The sequence below is a fragment of the Cynocephalus volans genome, chromosome 11, assembly GCF_027409185.1.
Source record: "Cynocephalus volans isolate mCynVol1 chromosome 11, mCynVol1.pri, whole genome shotgun sequence".
Taxonomy (NCBI): Eukaryota; Metazoa; Chordata; class Mammalia; order Dermoptera; family Cynocephalidae; genus Cynocephalus; species Cynocephalus volans.
This window is the reverse complement of record NC_084470.1, coordinates 113,214,420-113,233,517: the sequence shown is the minus strand read 5'-3', so window position 1 is coordinate 113,233,517 and position 19,098 is coordinate 113,214,420. Positions and strand designations below refer to the sequence as shown.

General features: G+C 40.2%; 1 protein-coding gene across 3 annotated transcripts in view; it reads left to right on the top strand.

The window, feature by feature from the left end:
- The window catches only part of FLVCR1 (FLVCR choline and heme transporter 1), a 42,372-nt gene extending 29,604 nt beyond the window's left edge, over positions 1–12,768 (top strand). For 2 of the 3 annotated variants that reach the window (XM_063114169.1, XM_063114166.1), the window contains 2 exons: positions 9,853–9,920; positions 10,069–10,765. In XM_063114169.1, the coding sequence (XP_062970239.1) occupies positions 9,853–9,920; positions 10,069–10,143 (143 nt within the window). In that variant the 3' untranslated portion in view covers positions 10,144–10,765. Of the gene's footprint in view, positions 1–9,852; positions 9,921–10,068; positions 10,766–10,803 lie in introns of those variants that run through there. The other variant, XM_063114167.1, reaches the window with a different exon arrangement.
- Positions 12,769–19,098: the final 6,330 nt, after the last annotated feature.

The following is a 19,098-nucleotide window of genomic DNA, read 5'->3' as shown; positions in this document are numbered from 1 at the left end:
TCCAATTTGTTTATTTTTCCTTTTGTTGCCCATGCTTTGGGGGTAATATTCATAAAATCTTTGCCCAGTCCTACTTCCTGAAGTGTTTCCCCTGCATTTTCTTTTAGGAGTTTTATAGTTTATGGTCTTATATTTAAGTCTTTACTCCATTTTGAGTTGATTTTGGTATATGGTAAGAGGTACGGGTCTAGTTTCATTCTACTACATATGGATATCCAATTTTCCAGCACCGTTTACTAAAGAGGTAGTCTCTTCCCCATTGTGTATTCTTGGTGCTTTTGTTGAAGATCAGTTGGCTGTAGGTTTGTGGGTTGATTTCTGGGTTCTCTATTCTGTTGCATTGATCTGAGTGTCTGTTTTTATGCCAGTACCGTGCTGTTTTGGTAATTATAGTTTTGTAGTACAGTTTGAAATCAGGTAGTGTTATGCCTCCAGCTTTATTTTTTTTGCTCAAGATTGCCTTGGCTATTCAGGGCAAGGAATGTCTATTTTTTGTGCCCTTTTTATTTTCTTCTCAACAGTGATTTGTAGTTTTCATTGTAAAGATCTTTCACCTCCTTAGTTAAGTTGATTCCTAGGTATTTTATTTTTGTGTGTGACTGTTTTAAATGGGCTTGCTTCCTTGATTTCTTTTTCTGCTAATTTGTTGTTGGAGTATTAAAATGCTACTGATTTTTGTATGTTGGTTTTGTATCCTGCAACTTTACTAAAGTCATTTATCAACTCTTAAGAGTTTTTTTGTAGAGTTTGGGCTGTTGTTCTATATACAGGATCATGTCATCTGCAAACAGGGATAATTTCACTTTATGTTTTCCAGTCTGGATGCCCTTTATTTCTTTGTCTTGCCTGATTGCTCTGGCTAGTACTTCCAGTACTGTGTTGAATAAGAGTGATGAGAGTGGGCATCCTTTTCTTGTTCCCATCCTCAAGGATGATATTCAGGATGATATTGTCAGAGCATTTATCATATATGGCTTTAATTAAGTAGAGATACTTTCCTTCTATACCTAATTTGCTGAGAGTCTTTATCATAAAGGGATCTTGAATTATGTCAAATGGTTTTTGTGCATTTATTGAGATAATCATATGGTTTTTGTCCTAGTGCCATGATTTAAATATTTTATTACCATTTTTAAATGGAGAAGCCATTCTGCATATGCCTTTGAATTCTTGTCCCTCTTTACCACCTCTTCTCCCCAAAAGGAAAAACATTTCACCCAAGTAAATTGATTGCATTTTCTGTGCACTGTGGACCTCACCTGCAGAGATGGCTCCCCTTTGTTAGGAGCATCTGCAGATGATCCTTTTGTTTTCCCCTTAGTTGATATTTCTTCTGTGATATTCTAGATACTGTAGAACTTAATTTGTCAGATTCAATATAAGCTCATATTTTGTTATCTGTCTTTTAATAATGCAGATTTTATCAAATCAATGGATGTTCTGTAGGAAAAAATAAATATAAAGACATGTATAGATGAGAAGTAAGTGGATGCAGAAAGATATCAAAGGGAACAGAAAATTAAATTTCAGGACACCAGATTTACTTTCATCTTTTATTTCCACTTTGCTTTATGACTAATTAGATTACAGAAGCTCCTTTATTCACAATAGGGTTATGTCCCCATAAACTAATTCATTGTAAGTTGAAAATATTTTAAGTTAAAAATGTATTTATACACCTAACCTACCAAACACCCTGGCTTAGCCTAGCCTGCCTTAAACGTGCTCAGAACACTTGCATTAGCCTGTAATTGGACAGAATCATCTAACACAAAGCCTATTTTATAATAAAGTGTTGAATAACTCATGTAATTTAGTGACTATTATAGTGAAAGTAAAAAACAGAATGGTTTTATGGGTACCATCATTAAGTCAAAAAATTTTTAGTGCAGGGAGTTTCAAGATGGCGGCAGCTGCGGCGGCTGGCGCAGAGTAGCTGAGGTGGAAAAGGTGGCCACTGGGCCTCAGGCAGCCGGGAAACTTGTGGACCTTCCTCTGGCCATCTCTTAAGGGAGGACTGCTGCTGCTGGCCGGTCGTGGGGGCTCAACGCCACTTTGCCCCCGGCAGGAGAGGCTGCCTCATTTACAGGCAACAGCTTTGAAGTGTGGAGCAGGAAAAGAACTGATTCTTAGCTGCAAAAGTGAGTCTTGAAACAGGGAACACGGAGCCAGGGCTGCTGTGGATGCAGCCAGGATCCCGGAGGCTGGGGCCGCACTGAAGGCGGCCAGCTGCCCTATTCAGGATTCGAGGTTTCAGGCCGGCATTAAAGAAGATTCCTGGGAGCGCCCGAGCGGCGCCGCGACTGAACAGCCCGAGGCGGCAGCGCCGAGAACACGGAAGGCAACAAACCAGAGACAGAGCGAGCGCCCGACCTGGCACAGCACTGTGAGTGATCCCTGGCACAGCTCTGTTCGGGGGGTGGATGCCCACGCGGCTCCCGCCTGCACCACCAGGCCACTCACTGCCACGGTGCTGCCTCCATTTTCCCAGGTGCGGGCAGCTCCGCCCTGCGCGGCCATCACTGAGCCCATTTGCTTGGCCTGGCGCGGGGCTTTCCGGACCCTGTGGGCTGACCTCCTCTCCCACTCCCTCCGCGGTTCTCTGGCAGGACTGGGGGTGTGGGGCGTCCCGACCAGTTTTGGGAGGGCTAGGAAGTACGGGCGGGCCGACTGTCACTCCACCACACCCTGGACTCCGGCCCCGGTAAACTTCCTGTTACTGGGAGGCAGATACCATCTCTGCGACCACCAGTTTGGAAAAAAGCCTAACGAATTTCTGGTTGGGAATAGTGTGGTAGGAGAGTTCCCAGGTCCACTTGAACCTGCCGGAGAGCAGGCTACAGGCGGGCACTAGACGCGGTTTATACCGGGGGGATACAAAGGTGAACAAGACCCGAGAAAGATCTACATAGTGCTACAAAGGCACCCAGAGAGACCGGTCGTCTGTGCCTAGCAGAAACCTGGTAGACTTCCTGGGCGAGGCGGTGCTGAGCAAGGTCTTGAAGGCCCAGCTGATAGACGAGGGGTGCAGAAGACACGCCCCAGCCCAGCACAGTGTGCACAGAGGGGGGAGACGTGCGGCCAGGGAGGCGGACACTCGACAGAAACCACACACCCGGTGGGGTCGCCACTGGATGATCTAACAGCCTGGGCCAGAGCACATGGAACGGGGAGAAGTCCTGTACAGAAAGTGAAAGCTCAACAGAGATCACACACCCTGTGGTACGTGATCCACCAGCCCAGCAGAGTACAAGCTGACTAGAAAGGTGGATCCCTGGAGAAGCCCAAGACCCGAGGCAACCACACACACAAGACACTAGAGGCCAACTGAGCAGTCACGGCGGGAGCCATACCAAATTGGCAACCACAGCAACATCCTAGTTAGTCATTAGTCTTAAACCGGTGGACTGTGAAACCCCCTGCCACAATGAATAAACACCAAAAAAAAGACACCAGAAATACAAAAAATCAAGAAAGTACACCACCAAAAGTTAATAAATCTCATACTCTAGATCCTATAGAACAAGAAGCCCTTGAAATAACTGACAAGGAATTTCGAGTGATAATTCTAAGGAAACTGAATGAGATACAAGAAAACTCAGCTAGACATCATGATGAAATGAGGAAAAGTATACAGGATCTGAAAGAGGAAATATACAAGGAAATCAATGTCCTGAAAAAAAATGTAGCAGAACTTGCTGAACTGAAGAAGTTATTCAGCGAAATAAAAAACACAACGGAGAGTTTAACCAGCAGGCTTGTCGAAGTTGAAGAGAGAACCTCTGAACTTGAAGATGGGCTGTTTGAAATAACACAAGCAGACAAAAAGAAAGAAAAAAGAATCAAGGACATTGAAGAAAATCTGAGAGAGATATCAGACAACCTCAAGCGCTCAAATATCCGAGTCATGGGTATTCCAGAAGGGGAGGAAAATGGAGATTCCATTGAAAACATATTCAACAAAATAGTGGCAGAAAACTTCCCAGGTATAGGAAAAATCACAGATCTTCAGATCCAGGAAGCTCAACAATCTCCAAACGTATTCAACCCAAAAAGGCCTTCTCCAAGACATGTCATAGTCAAATTGGCAAAACTCAGAGACAAAGAGAGAATCTTAAAAGCTGCAAGAGAGAAGCGTCAAATCACCTATAAGGGAGCCCCAATCAGGTTAACATCAGACTTTTCATCACAAACCCTAAAAGCGAGAAAGGAATGGGATGATATTTTCAAAATACTAAAAGACAAAGATTGCCAGCCAAGAATACTCTACCCTGCAAGGCTATCCTTCCGAAATGAGGGGCAAATAGTATATTTCTCAGACAAACAAAAACTGCGGGAGTTCACTACCACAAGACCACCCTTACAAGAAATCCTCAAGGGAGTACTGGGTTTGGTTCCTGAAAAATAACTACCACTGCCATAAAAACCTAAGAAAAATCTAAACCCGCTAGTACAATAAAAATGGCATTCATGAAGAGAAAACAAGCTAACAAAAACACTATCTACAACCTAAGGAACCAACAAACAAAGAAACCAAACAGTAAATCAGAAAGCAAGGAACAAAAGACACCTAAGACAACCAAACAACCAATAAAATGCTAGGAATAAATCAACACCTTTCAATAACAACTCTTAATGTTAAAGGCTTAAATTCCCCAATTAAAAGACACAGACTGGCTGACTGGATCAAAAAGCAGGACCCAACTATATGCTGCCTACAAGAGACCCACCTCACCCATAAAGATTCACACAGACTAAGAGTGAAAGGATGGAAAAAGATTTACCATGCAAACAGAAAAGAAAAACGAGCTGGAGTGGCTATTCTTATAAATCTGACAAAATAGACTTTAAACTAAAAACCATAAAAAGAGACAATGAGGGACACTACTTAATGATAAAAGGACTGATCCATCAAGAAGACATAACAATCATAAATATGTACGCACCCAATGTTGGAGCAGCCAGATTTATAAAACAAACTCTATTAGACCTAAAGAAGGAAATAGACACTAATACCATAATAGCAGGGGACCTGAACACTCCACTGTCAATATTAGACAGATCATCTAGGCAAAGAATCAGTAGAGAAACACAAGATCTAAACAAGACTCTAGACCAATTGGAATTGGCAGATATCTACAGAACATTCCACCCAACAACCTCAGAATATTCATTCTTCTCATCAGCACATGGATCATTCTCCAGGATAGATCACATATTAGGTCACAAATCAAGTCTCAATAAATTCAAAAAAATTGGAATTATCCCATGTATCTTCTCAGACCACAATGGATTAAAACTAGAAATTAATAACAAACAAAACTCTGGAAACTATACAAACACATGGAAATTAAACAGCATTCTACTTAATGACATATGGGTCCAAGAAGAAATCAAGCAGGAAATCAAAAAGTTTATTGAAACTAATGAAAACAATGATACATCATACCAAAACCTGTGGGATACTGCAAAAGCAGTATTGAGGGGAAAATTTATTGCATTAAATGCTCACTTCAGAAGAATGGAAAGATGGCAAGTGAACAACCTAACACTTCACCTTAAAGAACTAGAAAAACAAGAACAATCCAATCCTAAAGTTAGCAGACGGAAAGAAATCATTAAGATCAGAGCAGAACTGAATGAAATTGAAAACCAAAAAACAATTCAAAAGATCAACGAATCAAAAAGTTGGTTTTTTGAAAAGATAAATAAAATTGACAAACCATTAGCATGGCTAACAAAAAAAAGAAGAGAGAAGACTCAAATAACAAAAATTAGAAATGAAAAAGGCGATATTACAACTGATTCATCTGAAATACAAGGAATCATTCGAGACTACTATAAACAACTATACGCCAACAAATTTGAAAATCTGGAGGAAATGGATAAATTTCTGGACACACACAAGCTCCCAAAACTGAACCGTGAAGACGTAGAAAATTTGAACAGACCAATAACAATAAAGGAGATTGAAGCTGTTATCAGAAGGCTCCCAACAAAGAAAAGCCCAGGTCCAGATGGATTCACAGCAGATTTTTACCAAACATTCAAAGAGGAATTGACACCGATTCTTTACAAACTATTCCAAAAGATTGAAACGGACGCAAATCTCCCAAACTCATTCTATGAAGCAAACATCATCCTGATACCAAAACCAGGTAAAGATATAACCAAAAAAGAAAACTACAGGCCGATATCCTTGATGAATATAGATGCAAAAATCCTCACTAAAATACTAGCAAACAGAATACAGCAACACATACGAAAAATTATTCACCACGATCAAGTGGGATTCATCCCAGGGATGCAAGGTTGGTTCAACATACGCAAATCAATAAATGTGATACACCATATTAATAAACTCAAACACAAGGACCATATGATCATCTCTATAGATGCTGAAAAAGCATTTGATAAAGTTCAGCACTCGTTCATGACAAAGACCCTCTATAAGTTAGGTATAGAGGGAAAGTATCTCAACATAATTAAAGCCATATATGCCAAACCCACTGCCAATATCATCCTGAATGGGGAAAAGCTGAAAGCTTTTCCTTTAAGAACAGGCACTAGACAAGGATGCCCACTCTCACCACTCCTATTCAACATAGTGTTGGAAGTACTAGCCAGAGCAATCAGAGAAGAGAAGGAAATAAAGGGCATCCAGATTGGAAAAGATGAAGTCAAACTGTCCCTGTTTGCAGATGACATGATCCTATATATCGAACAGCCTAAAACCTCTACAAAAAAACTGTTGGAATTGATAAATGATTTCAGCACAGTAGCAGGATACAAAATCAACACACAAAAATCAGTAGCATTTCTTTTCTCCAATAGTGAACATGCAGAAGGAGAAATCAAGAAAGCCTGCCCATTTACAATAGCCACCAAAAAAATAAAATACTTAGGAATTGAGTTAACCAAGGAGGTGAAAAATCTCTATAATGAGAACTACAAACCACTGCTGAGAGAAATTAGAGAGGATACAAGAAGATGGAAAGATATTCCATGCTCTTGGATTGGAAGAATCAACATAGTGAAAATGTCCATACTACCCAAAGTGATATACAAATTCAATGCAATCCCCATCAAAATTCCAAAGACATTTTTCTCAGAAATGGAAAAAACTATTCAGACATTTATATGGAACAATAAAAGACCACGGATAGCCAAAGGAATGCTCAGCAAAAAAAATAAAGCTGGAGGCATAACACTACCTGACTTTAAGCTATACTACAAAGCTATAATAACCAAAACAGTATGGTACTGGCATAAAAACAGACACACTGACCAATGGAATAGAATAGAGAATCCAGAAATCAACCCACACACTTACTGCCATCTGATCTTTGACAAAGGCACCAAGCCTATTCACTGGGGAAGGGACTGCCTCTTCAGCAAGTGGTGCTGGGATAACTGGATATCGATATGCAGGAGAATGAAACTAGATCCATACCTCTCACCGTATACTAAAATCAACTCAAAATGGATTAAGGATTTAAATATACACCCTGAGATAATAAAACTTCTTAAAGAAAACATAGGGGAAACACTTCAGGAAATAGGACTGGGCACAGACTTCATGAATACGACCCCAAAAGCACGGGCAACCAAAGGAAAAATAAACAAATGGGATTATATCAAACTAAAAAGCTTCTGCACAGCAAAAGAAACAATTAAAAGAGTTAAAAGACAACCAACAGAGTGGGAGAAAATATTTGCAAAATATACATCTGACAAAGGATTAATATCCAGAATATATAAGGAACTCAAACAACTTTACAAGAAGAAAACAAGCAACCCAATTAAAAAATGGGCAAAAAAGCTAAGTAGGCATTTCTCTAAGGAAGATATCCAAATGGCCAACAGACATATGAAAAAATGCTCAACATCACTCAGCATCCGGGAAATGCAAATCAAAACCACATTGAGATACCATCTAACCCCAGTTAGGATGGCTAAAATCCAAAAGACTATGAACGATAAATGCTGGCGAGGCTGCGGAGAAAAAGGAACTCTCATCCATTGTTGGTGGGACTGCAAAATGGTGCAGCCTCTATGGAAAATGGTATGGAGGTTCCTTAAACAATTGCAAATAGATCTACCATACGACCCAGCCATCCCACTGTTGGGAATATACCCAGAGGAATGGAAATCATCAAGTCGAAGGTATACCTGTTCCCCATTGTTCATCGCAGCACTCTTTACAATAGCCAAGAGTTGGAACCAGCCCAAATGCCCATCATCAGATGAGTGGATACGGAAAATGTGGTACATCTACACAATGGAATACTACTCAGCTATAAAAACGAATGAAATACTGCCATTTGCAACAACATGGATGGACCTTGAGAGAATTATATTAAGTGAAACAAGTCAGGCACAGAAAGAGAAATACCACATGTTCTCACTTATTGGAGGGAGCTAAAAATTAATATATAAATTCACACACACATACACACATACACACACAAACCGGGGGGGGGGGGGAGAAGATATAACAACCACAATTATTTGAAGTTGATACAACAAACAAACAGAAAGGACATGGTTGGGGGGGAGGGGGGGAGGGAGAAGGGAGGGAGGTTTTGGTGATGGGGAGCATTAATCAGCTACAATGTATATCGACAAAATAAAATTTAAAAAAAAAAAAAAATTTTTAGTGCAACCTTCCTAAGTTGGGAACTAACTGTACTTAACTGCCTGTGTGTTTATATCTTCTTTTCTTATTTTGCACTCTTCTTGTGCAGTCTGTGGCCTTAACTTCCACTTTAACACTGTTAACTTACAAATCCTGTATCTCCAGACCCTGACCTCTCTTAATATTTCAGACCCATATGTCTAATCATATGTCTAATCATATGTCTCCTGACCCAGATGTTCCATGAGCATCTTAACCAGTTCAGAACTGAACTTAGCATCTTTCTCTATTTAGTTTCAATAACTAGAGCCACTGTCCATTCAACTGCCCAACGAGAAATCTCTGAAGTCACCCAAGTTTTTCTCTCTCTCTCACATTTTTCATATCCTATCAAATTGCTGGTTCTATTCTAAAATATCTTTGAAACCTGTGTCTGTATCCACATTGTTCACACATTTAGGCACTTATAACCATCTCTCAGCAGGAGTAAGCCTCTTGGCTGGGCTTCTTGCCTCCAGTCTTGTTGCTGGTTATCTTTCACATTGTGGTCAGATTGAGCTACCTGATATGTACATCTGATAATGCCACTCCCCTACTCAGATACAGTGGAGACTCTTAATGTAGTGTACAACATACCTACCAACCCAGCCTGATATTCCACCACCTCCTTCTCGTACTTGATGCTCCAGTGATCCCAAACTACTGTAGTACCAAGAATAGGCTGCACTCTTCCTGCCCACCTTTCTTTGTTTAAATGCCTTCTGCCTAGAATGCCTTCCTCTCTCCTCTTATCTGCTTGACAAGTTCCTACTCATTTTTCAGGTTTCAATTCAAGTATGTCTCATCTTGCAAGGCTTTCTGGTTTCCTTTGGCTGACACTGGCATTTTTTCTTCTACACTCCCACTACGCCTTGTACATACCTGCATTATTGCAGTAATCATACAGTGTTATAATTGTTCCCATGTCCATATTTCCCTAGATTGGAGAGTCCTTTAGAGAAAAGAATTGTGCTTTTCTTCTTTGCATCTGATTCCTAGTATCCCATATTATTCACTAACGAATGACTTGCTAATTAAATTTAATGGCTTAAAGAGGTACTATTACTTTTTCAGGCTACAAGGATGCTATTGAATATCATGGTACTATAGTGTGCTAAATTTGACAATATCAACAAACAGTTTATGGTATCTCTATTGATGCTTCTCTGTTTCAGCACTAATCAAGTCTGATCTGAGAAGACACAACATAAATATCGGAATCACAAACATTGATATTAAAGCCGTAAGTAATGAATATTTTTATGATTACAAAGAATAAGTATGAAACCAATCTTATCTAGTCAGCCTTTTTTTTCCTGAGTCACCTGTCAGTCTTTTATGATAGCTTATGCCAGATGCTGTACATATTTTATTATCTGATTCTTTTTCAGGTGCCAGTTGATAGTCCCACAGATCAAGAACCAAAAACTGTTATGTTGTCCAAGCAGTCAGAATCAGCAATTTGAGGTGAAAGAAAAGTTAATATCCTGTGGTAATTGGGATGCAGTGTGATGATACTTGGAGAGATACATAAGCAGGAAGACTGGGTTTTATAGGTTGTGGGGAATGGATATTGGTGCAAAAAAAGAAAAACGAAAGCTTAGAAGACCTTCTAAAATGATAATATGGGGGTCCAGTTCCCATAAGACACATGAGAGTACATGCAGTTTATATGTAAAAATACTCAGTGGGACCAAATGTACAATATATTCCTAATTGGCTACCTTTTCACTGTGCTGACCAACTGTCCAGGCCACCTCAGTATAAGTACAGTATACCCCCACCTGACACTACTGACCCACTGAGGGACAGGATTGGGATCCAGCTTTCTGATAACCTCTAAGATTTTTCCCATTTCTTATACTTTTGCTACAAAGTACTCCTAACAGGTACTTGTCAATAGCTGCAAACTACTTTGTGTGCAGAATCTACCCGTGTCTTTGGTCTTAGAATTATGTTCTAACTCTGCTAAGGAGCCCAGACACTGGCTCATTATCTCAAATTCTTCTCTGTGCTGCCTTCCTACCCTGGAAAATGCTGACACTATATTTTTTCACTCTAACATAAAATAGAGTAGTTTTGTACCCATTGCCTTTTTTTACTTCCTTCTTTTTTTCAATTTCTAGTAAGAAAATTTTATCATATGTGTTACTGGCTGTTTCCTGATTTCTTGTATCACATCCTGTATTCTGCCTTTGAAGATTCCTGAGATAAGGAAATCCATAATAACTTCAGATCACCTAGGTTCCCCCATTTAGTGGAGACTGCTTGAAATGCTACCTGTTGTCATTCTGCAGTCATTCTTACGCCCATTCTCCTTTGAGGAAAACTGTGCTGTGCCAGGTACACGCTCCATCAGTGCGGCTGGGGGAGTTGGTCCTCTTCTCACAACAGAGTGTGTGTCATCACCACACCGTTGGAACCGTCTGCTCTTTTTCATGCTCAGGGTAAGGAGACTAGGACCAAATGTATTTCCACAGTGCCTACCACTGTGTTTTGTTTACAGTGAGAATTTAAATGTTTGATGTCCTGACTCTCCAAACTCATAGGGAAATATCTTTATGGTAATGACGTTTGATCAGCTGTAATATTTACATTATGTCCATACACCAAAAAAAGCCAATCGGGTAATGAATACCCTTGAAGTCAATAGGAATTTTTGATTTAGTCAGAATATATGCATTGTTTTATATTGGAATTACAACATTCTCTGTAATCAAATGCCTATAAATTACATAAAATCTGACCCTGGAGAATATGTTGCAAAGAGGACTTGGCTAAGAATCAGAAACTCTGGGTCCATGTCCTCGATGCATTTCTGTCTGTCTCTGTAACTCTGGATAAGTCTTTGAACTTCTCTAGGCAGTATTTTTCTCATCCACAAAATGAATGCGTTCAGTTTGATCTCAAGGGTCTTTTAATAATATTAAATGCCATTCATCATGGAGTAGACCAAGTCATTGTACCACAAGAACTTAAGTCTAGCTAGAGAAAAATTCTCCAGACAGTGAGATGAACAGCTCTGATTATTACTTTGTGGATACAAGGGATGTTTAGATCTCTTTTTAGCCTTTTCAGGCAGTTGGTGGTAGCTCAGTGTATTAGTCCATTTGTATTGCTATAACCAAAATACCTGAGAATGGGTAATTTATAAAGAACGGAGGTTTATTTGGCTTACGATTCTGGGACAGCTGCATTTGGCACAGGCCTCAGGCTGCTTCTGCTCATGGTGGAAAGCATCAGGCAGCCGGTGAGTACAAGCAGATCACATGGCGAGAGGAAGCAAGTGGGGAGGTGCCAGGGTCTTTTTAAACAACCAGCTCTCACGGGAACTAGTAGAGCAAGAACTCACTCATTAATCCCCCTTCCCCCAGGGAGAGCATTAATCCATTCATGAGCGATTCACCCCCATGACTCAAGCAGTTTCCAACACTGCTACATTGGGGATCAAATTTCCACATGACTTTTGGAGGAGACAACACATCCAAACTCCACCACTCAGGCTAGATGCCCAATTGTTAGCTTCCTTTGATATTTACATCACAGGTAAAAATGGCCAAAATGTGTTTCACGGCCCCCCCTTAAATAATTTTTATTTTTAAACTGTCACTGTTGTTTGAAGTAATCATGTACTTGTTGAGTTCCTGAGGTTTTGAACAAATGACAGTTAAAAGCTGGAGTTCTTTATTTCTGAAAAGGATTTACATACATGTGTGTATTTTCCCTTGTTGATTAGAAAAGGGGTAAAATATGTGACAGAATGCAAAATGAATTAACAGTTTATCTGAATTTTACATGGAAGTTGACTATCATATGTCAAAGAAGAATTCTGTCTTGTGTTTGGTAAATGGAGTAGGTAATCATCACTTGTGTAGATTTTAATCAAATGAATTTAGGAAAGACACTGGATGCTTTCAAAATCTGTTGCATTTATAAATGCTGCAAATATAGCTTTTGACTTTTGAGAATGTTGGAGAAATGTCTTTAAAAATAGGTATGTATGTAAAAGTATGTTTGTATGTTATAGCTGGTAGAATGCCTATGTCTTAAGTCGTTATTCATGTTTTAGTTTTTGCTCTTTACACTGTTTATCTGTGTGCTTGTTCTTCAGTATTTTAGACTCAAAATAAATTTATTTTTTTAATGTTAGTTTTGTATAGCTTTTTTTTTTTTTTTTTTTTTTTTTAAGTTCTGGTACTTACATACACGTGGGTGAAAAGGGATTTTAAGATTTTAGAATGCTCCAAGGAAGGAAAGGTATTTTATTGGAACACAAGGAAACAAAATCCACCAGGGTTAGGGCTAAAACAGAAACTAAAATATTTCATCCATTTAAAAATAACTTGAGAGAGTGACATCAGCAAGATGGCAGAATAGGAGCTTTCTACCATTATCCTCCTGCAGAAATGCTGATTTTGACAACTGCCCACGGAAAAGAGTACCTTTGTGGCAGTCTGGAAGTCCAGCATAGAATTTCCAGTGCACCACTGGAGCAAAAGATCTGAGGACAGGTGCTTTGTGGAAGGTAGGAAGATCAGTTTCACTTTATCCATGCCACCCCTCCCCCAGGGTGGCACAGCTCAGTGCTGAGAGAGACCATCAAGCCATGACCTCTTCCATGGGAAAGTGAGAATGCAGTGAGCGAGCATCCTGCTCTCCCAGCTGTGTGGCATGCTGCCCAAGCACTCTTCCTCCAGCCAGAATGCTAAGATGACTGGCATGGCTGAGTGTGGGGAAAGGCTGGGAGCAAGTAAGGGAGGCTGCGAACCCCACTAATCACTTCCATCAGGAAGCCTGCCCACGAGCCACTTGGGATGTCTTGCCTGTGGAGCCCTCCAAATGGCCTATGGGTACCCCAAGTGCTCTGCACATCCCCACCCCCAAGCTGGCTCCCCAAGCGTACCCCCAGGGATTGCGACTGCAAGCATCTGCTGCAGACAGCTGCTCACCTCTGCAGACTAGGAGAAAGCACAGCACTTCAGGCCCCACTAGAAAAGACCCGAGGGAGGCTCAGCACTTGCCCTGGCTTTGCGGGATTGAAAGAAAGCATACCAAAATAACCTTTCACAAAACAAAACAAAAAGGTAGTGAGAAGAATGGCACTGCTTCATGTCTTAAAGAGTGCAAACCTCTTTAGTTCCTGGCGTTATAGAAGACAGCTGGATTATGCTGTCAGATTCTGCATTCAGTCTGTTGGGATCTGCTGTTTTGATATGTGTGGAGAAAAGCCTTGCACACATGTAGTTGGAAACGGTGAAGTATTGTTGATTAAAATGATCGGAGACGTGAAGGAAGACACAGCAGACGAGATGCGGGTGAAGAGCGGGGGCCACTGCTCTCTCAGGCGAGTAGCTCCGACCCAGCCGCTGTTACAGCTTTTATTACATTTAGCAAGCTTGTGCATGCGAGATAAGCATTAATGCATAAATTCAGTTACACTTTTCTCAAGAGCAGAAGGCCGTTACCTCCCTTCTCAAGCACTTAGTTATCTATAATTCGCCTCCTGGGAACATCCCAAGAAAGTGTTCTCACAACTTCAAGCGTTCTCAAGGATTGTTTCCAATCCTTGACATTTCTCGGTTAACTCGTTTGCGAGTTCGCCAAGTGAACACGTCCTTGGGTGCTGACCACAGAAGTCCATGAACCATTTCCTTCAAAGTATTTTAATATCCTTTTCAGATAATTGCAATTTTCTTCTTTGAAACTGTACCGAAATTCCAACTGGTAGTTTCTTAAGGTTATTTGCTGTGTACAATCTGAAGCCCTATCAATGAATTTTTCCTGCTTTGTTACATTAAAACCTAATGGTCTGTCTTGTACTTTTGATATGGACAAGCCCAGAAAAACTTTAACCTGCACCTGTACTACACTTTTTGGTTTTTGTTTTACTTTTGTATCAGCTTAGCCCCCCTGCTGCCTGGATTTCAAGAAAACGAAACCTACAACCCGGGAAGAATGTAACCTATATAACCCTTTGCAAGTCTGGAGTCCGGTCTCAGACTTTGGAGTGTGAACTCCTCTGGGCCCACCGTGTAATAAATCTTTGAGTTCTCCCTCCCTCTGAGTGAGGAGTGATGCTTGGTTTCTCGGCAGTCTGTTCTGTAACATTTCAAGTAGATCTTTAACCATGTATGCTTTTGTAACATTATGCATTGACATTTGGGAAATATTACTTCACTGAGTTATGCAGATTTTCCAAATATTAATATATTTCATTATATAATACCAAAATCACATTTATTAATACCTCTGATCTCATCAGAAAGTCTTTTAAGTATTGGGAAGCAGTCAAATTCATACAAGTTTTTAAAAACTTGATGGATGCAAATTTTCCAAAATTCAACATCATTGCAGATGTCAACACGGTGAAAAAGCATATAACTTCTTTGTATTATTATGAAGAGTTTTGACCTTGTGGATTCCTGAAAAGCGTCTTGGGATTCCCAGAGTCTGCCAGCCTCCCTTTGAAACCCGTGCTTCTAGAAGAGAGAAACTGGCTGTCATCTACACTGATCAGTGATGGACAGTGTGAGAAAAAAGAGAGTGACAAGTAAGTGGGTCAAGGCTCAGAGGCCTCTAGCAAGGAGACAGAGAAAGCATGAAGGTTACTGGAGACAGAGAAGGAGCCTACGGGAAAGAAAGGCAGAAGAATTGGGGTAGTTTTATTAATGAGGCCAAAGAGAAGAGAACTGGTAGCTGCAAAGAAAGATGGTGCCTCGTAAACTGAAAGCTGTGGAGGAAGGCTGCCACCACCACCTGTCATGCCATCTGAGTAGTATGATGTCGCAAGACATAGTCTCCAGCATCATTTGGTTTTACAAATAGCTACGTTTGAGGCAAGAGTCATGAAACTGAAATATAAATAAAATATATAGATAGCATTTTATCTGTTACGAGTTATTCTATAAATAAGAATTTAAAAATCTGAGACCTTTTTCAGATCCCACTGGGAATCACTAACATTACATTTAGATGTGGAAAAAACTACTCCCATCCAGAAAAAATACCATTCTTATTGCCCTTAGCAGGTAAAGAAATATAGGCAAGTAACATTTCTGAAGTCAACTCTTTCTCCTGTAATCCACCTGCCCAGTCTTGGCTTCCTGGACCAAGACACCTGTCCCACCACACTGCCTCTTGCCCTCTGCGACTAGAATAGTCAAACTAGTAGGTGACAACTTGCTCTGAAGGATCCCATGCCTGGAAAATGCCTTTATGACGTTTCACAGGAGATACAATGTATTTGGGTTCCTAAAGAGAGAGAAGGTTTCAAAGCACACTTGACCACCAAGAGGGAACACCTCATCTTAGATCTGCACTAAGATCTGATAGATGTCCTGTGAGCAGGGTTGAAGAGGAAGGAGGAGGAGGTGGGTCTGGAGGCCCTAGAGCTTTTGAGAAAGGAGAGTAGGGCACAGGAGAGAAAACAGAAGGACTCTGGAAAGATGAGCTTCATTTTCCATTTAGACACATGATGCACCAGATCTCTGCCTGGTCTTGTCACGTGCACTCATTTACGCTTTTCCCTTCGTTTCTATTGCTTTAAGTCCATGATGAAATGGTAACTGTGAAGAGAACAAACTGGCAGAAACCAGTGGAAACTTGATTTCTGGTTGGAGCCTCTAGGTTTTGGTTGACAAATTCTGCTTAGCAGGTCTCTCTTAGGAAAATTACTCCAGGGACTAAACTGGCCCCAAACACTCTGAGATGGATGGATACGTTAAATTTTCAGGAAGTTTCATAATGCATAAGAGTGACAGTGGTTTCTTTTTTAGTGAAAAGGCTGAATCCTTCAAAACATATTTTGACCCAAAACCAGAGCAGGTAAGCTCCAGGTCTTTCCAGCTAGGGCAGGATTTATGGGTGAACAAAGCTTTCCATTGCATAATCAGGAGTTCAGAATTAAAAAACTATTTATTTATTTATTTATTTATTTATTTTTAGTTTTATTTTGTCGATATACATTGTGGCTGATTATTGTTGCCCCTTACCAAAACCTCCCTCCCTCTTCCCTCTCCTCCCTCCCCCACACAATGTCCTTTCTGTTTACTTGTATCAACTTCAAGTAATTGTAGTTGTTATATCTTCTCCCCCCCCCGTTTTGTGTGTGTGTGTGTGTGTGTGTGTGAATTTATATATTAATTTTTAGCTCCCACCAATAAGTGAGAACGTGTGGTATTTCTCTTTCTGTGCCTGACTTGTTTCACTTAATATAATTCTCTCAAGGTCCATCCATGTTGTTGCAAATGGCAGTATTTCATTCTTTTTTATAGCTGAGTAGTATTCCATTGTGTAGATGTACCACATTTTCCGTATCCACTCATCCGATGATGGACATTTGGGCTGGTTCCAACTCTTGGCTATTATAAAGAGTGCTGCAATGAACATTGGGGAACAGGTATACTTTGGACTTGATGACTTCCATTCCTCTGGGTATATTCCCAGCAGTGGGATAGCTGGGTCATATGGCAGATCTATCTACAATTGTTTGAGGAACCTCCATACCATTTTCCATAGAGGCTGCGCCATTTTGCAGTCCCGCCAACAATATATAATTTTTTTTTTTTTTTTTTTTTTTAATTTTATTTTGTCGATATACATTGTAGCTGATTAATGCTCCCCATCACCAAAACCTCCCTCCCTTCTCCCTCCCTCCCTCCCCCCCAACCATGTCCTTTCTGTTTGTTTGTTGTATCAACTTCAAATAATTGTGGTTGTTATATCTTCTTCCCCCCCCCCCCGGTTTGTGTGTGTATGTGTGTATGTGTGTGTGTGAATTTATATATTAATTTTTAGCTCCCACCAATAAGTGAGAACATGTGGTATTTCTCTTTCTGTGCCTGACTTGTTTCACTTAATATAATTCTCTCGAGGTCCATCCATGTTGTTGCAAATGGCAGTATTTCATTCGTTTTTATAGCTGAGTAGTATTCCATTGTGTAGATGTACCACATTTTCCGTATCCACTCATCTGATGATGGGCATTTGGGCTGGTTCCAACTCTTGGCTATTGTAAAGAGTGCTGCGATGAACATTGGGGAACAGGTATACCTTCGACTTGATGATTTCCATACGACCCAGCCATCCCGCCAACAATATATGAGAGTTCCTTTTTCTCCGCAACCTCGCCAGCATTTATCATTCAGAGTCTTTTGGGTTTTAGCCATCCTAACTGGGGTGAGATGGTATCTCAGTGTAGTTTTCATTTGCATTTCCCAGATGCTGAGTGATGTTGAGCATTTTTTCATATGTCTGTTGGCCATTTGTATATCTTCCTGAGAGAAATGCCTACTTAGCTCTTTTGCCCATTTTTTAATTGGGTTGCTTGTTTTTTTCTTGTAAAGTTGTTTGAGTTCCTTATATATTCTGGATATTAATCCTTTGTCAGATGTATATTTTGCAAATATTTTCTCCCACTCTGTTGGTTGTCTTTGAACTCTGTTAATTGTTTCTTTTGCTGTGCAGAAGCTTTTTAGTTTGATATAATCCCATTTGTTTATTTTTCCCTTGGTTGCCTGTGCTTTTGGGGTCATATTCATGAAGTCTTTGTCCAGTCCTATTTCCTGAAGTGTTTCTCCTATGTTTTCTTTAAGAAGTTTTATTGTTTCAGGGTGTATATTTAAATCCTTAATCCATTTTGAGTGGATTTTAGTATATGGTGAGAGGTATGGGTCTAGTTTCATTCTCCTGCATATGGATATCCAGTTATCCCAGCAGCATTTGCTGAAGAGGCAGTCCCTTCCCCAGTGAATAGGCTTGGTGCCTTTGTCAAAGATCAGATGGCAGTAAGTGTGTGGGTTGATTTCTGGATTCTCTATTCTATTCCATTGATCAGTGTGTCTGTATTTATGCCAGTACCATACTGTTTTGGTTATTATAGCTTTGTAGTATAGTTTAAAGTCAGGTAGTGTTATGCCTCCAGCTTTATTTTTTTTGCTCAGCGTTTCTTTGGCTGTGCATGGTCTTTTGGTATTCCATATAAATGTCTGGATAGTTCTTTCCATTTCTGAGAGAAATGTCTTTGGAATTTTGATGGGGATAGCATTGAATTTGTATATCACTTTGGGTAGTATAGACATTTTCACTATGTTGATTCTTCCAATCCAAGAGCATGGGATATCTTTCCATCTTCTTGTATCCTCTCTAATTTCTCTCAGCAGTGGTTTGTAGTTCTCGTTATAGAGATTTTTGACATCCTTGGTTAACTCAATTCCTGAGTATTTTATTTTTTTGGTGGCTATTGTAAATGGGCAGGCTTTCTTGATTTCTCGTTCTGCATGTTCACTATTGGAGAAAAGAAATGCTACTGATTTTTTTTTTTTTTTTTTAATTTTATTTTGTCGATATACATTGTAGCTGATTAATGCTCCCCATCACCAAAACCTCCCTCCCTTCTCCCTCCCCCCTCCCCCCCAACCATG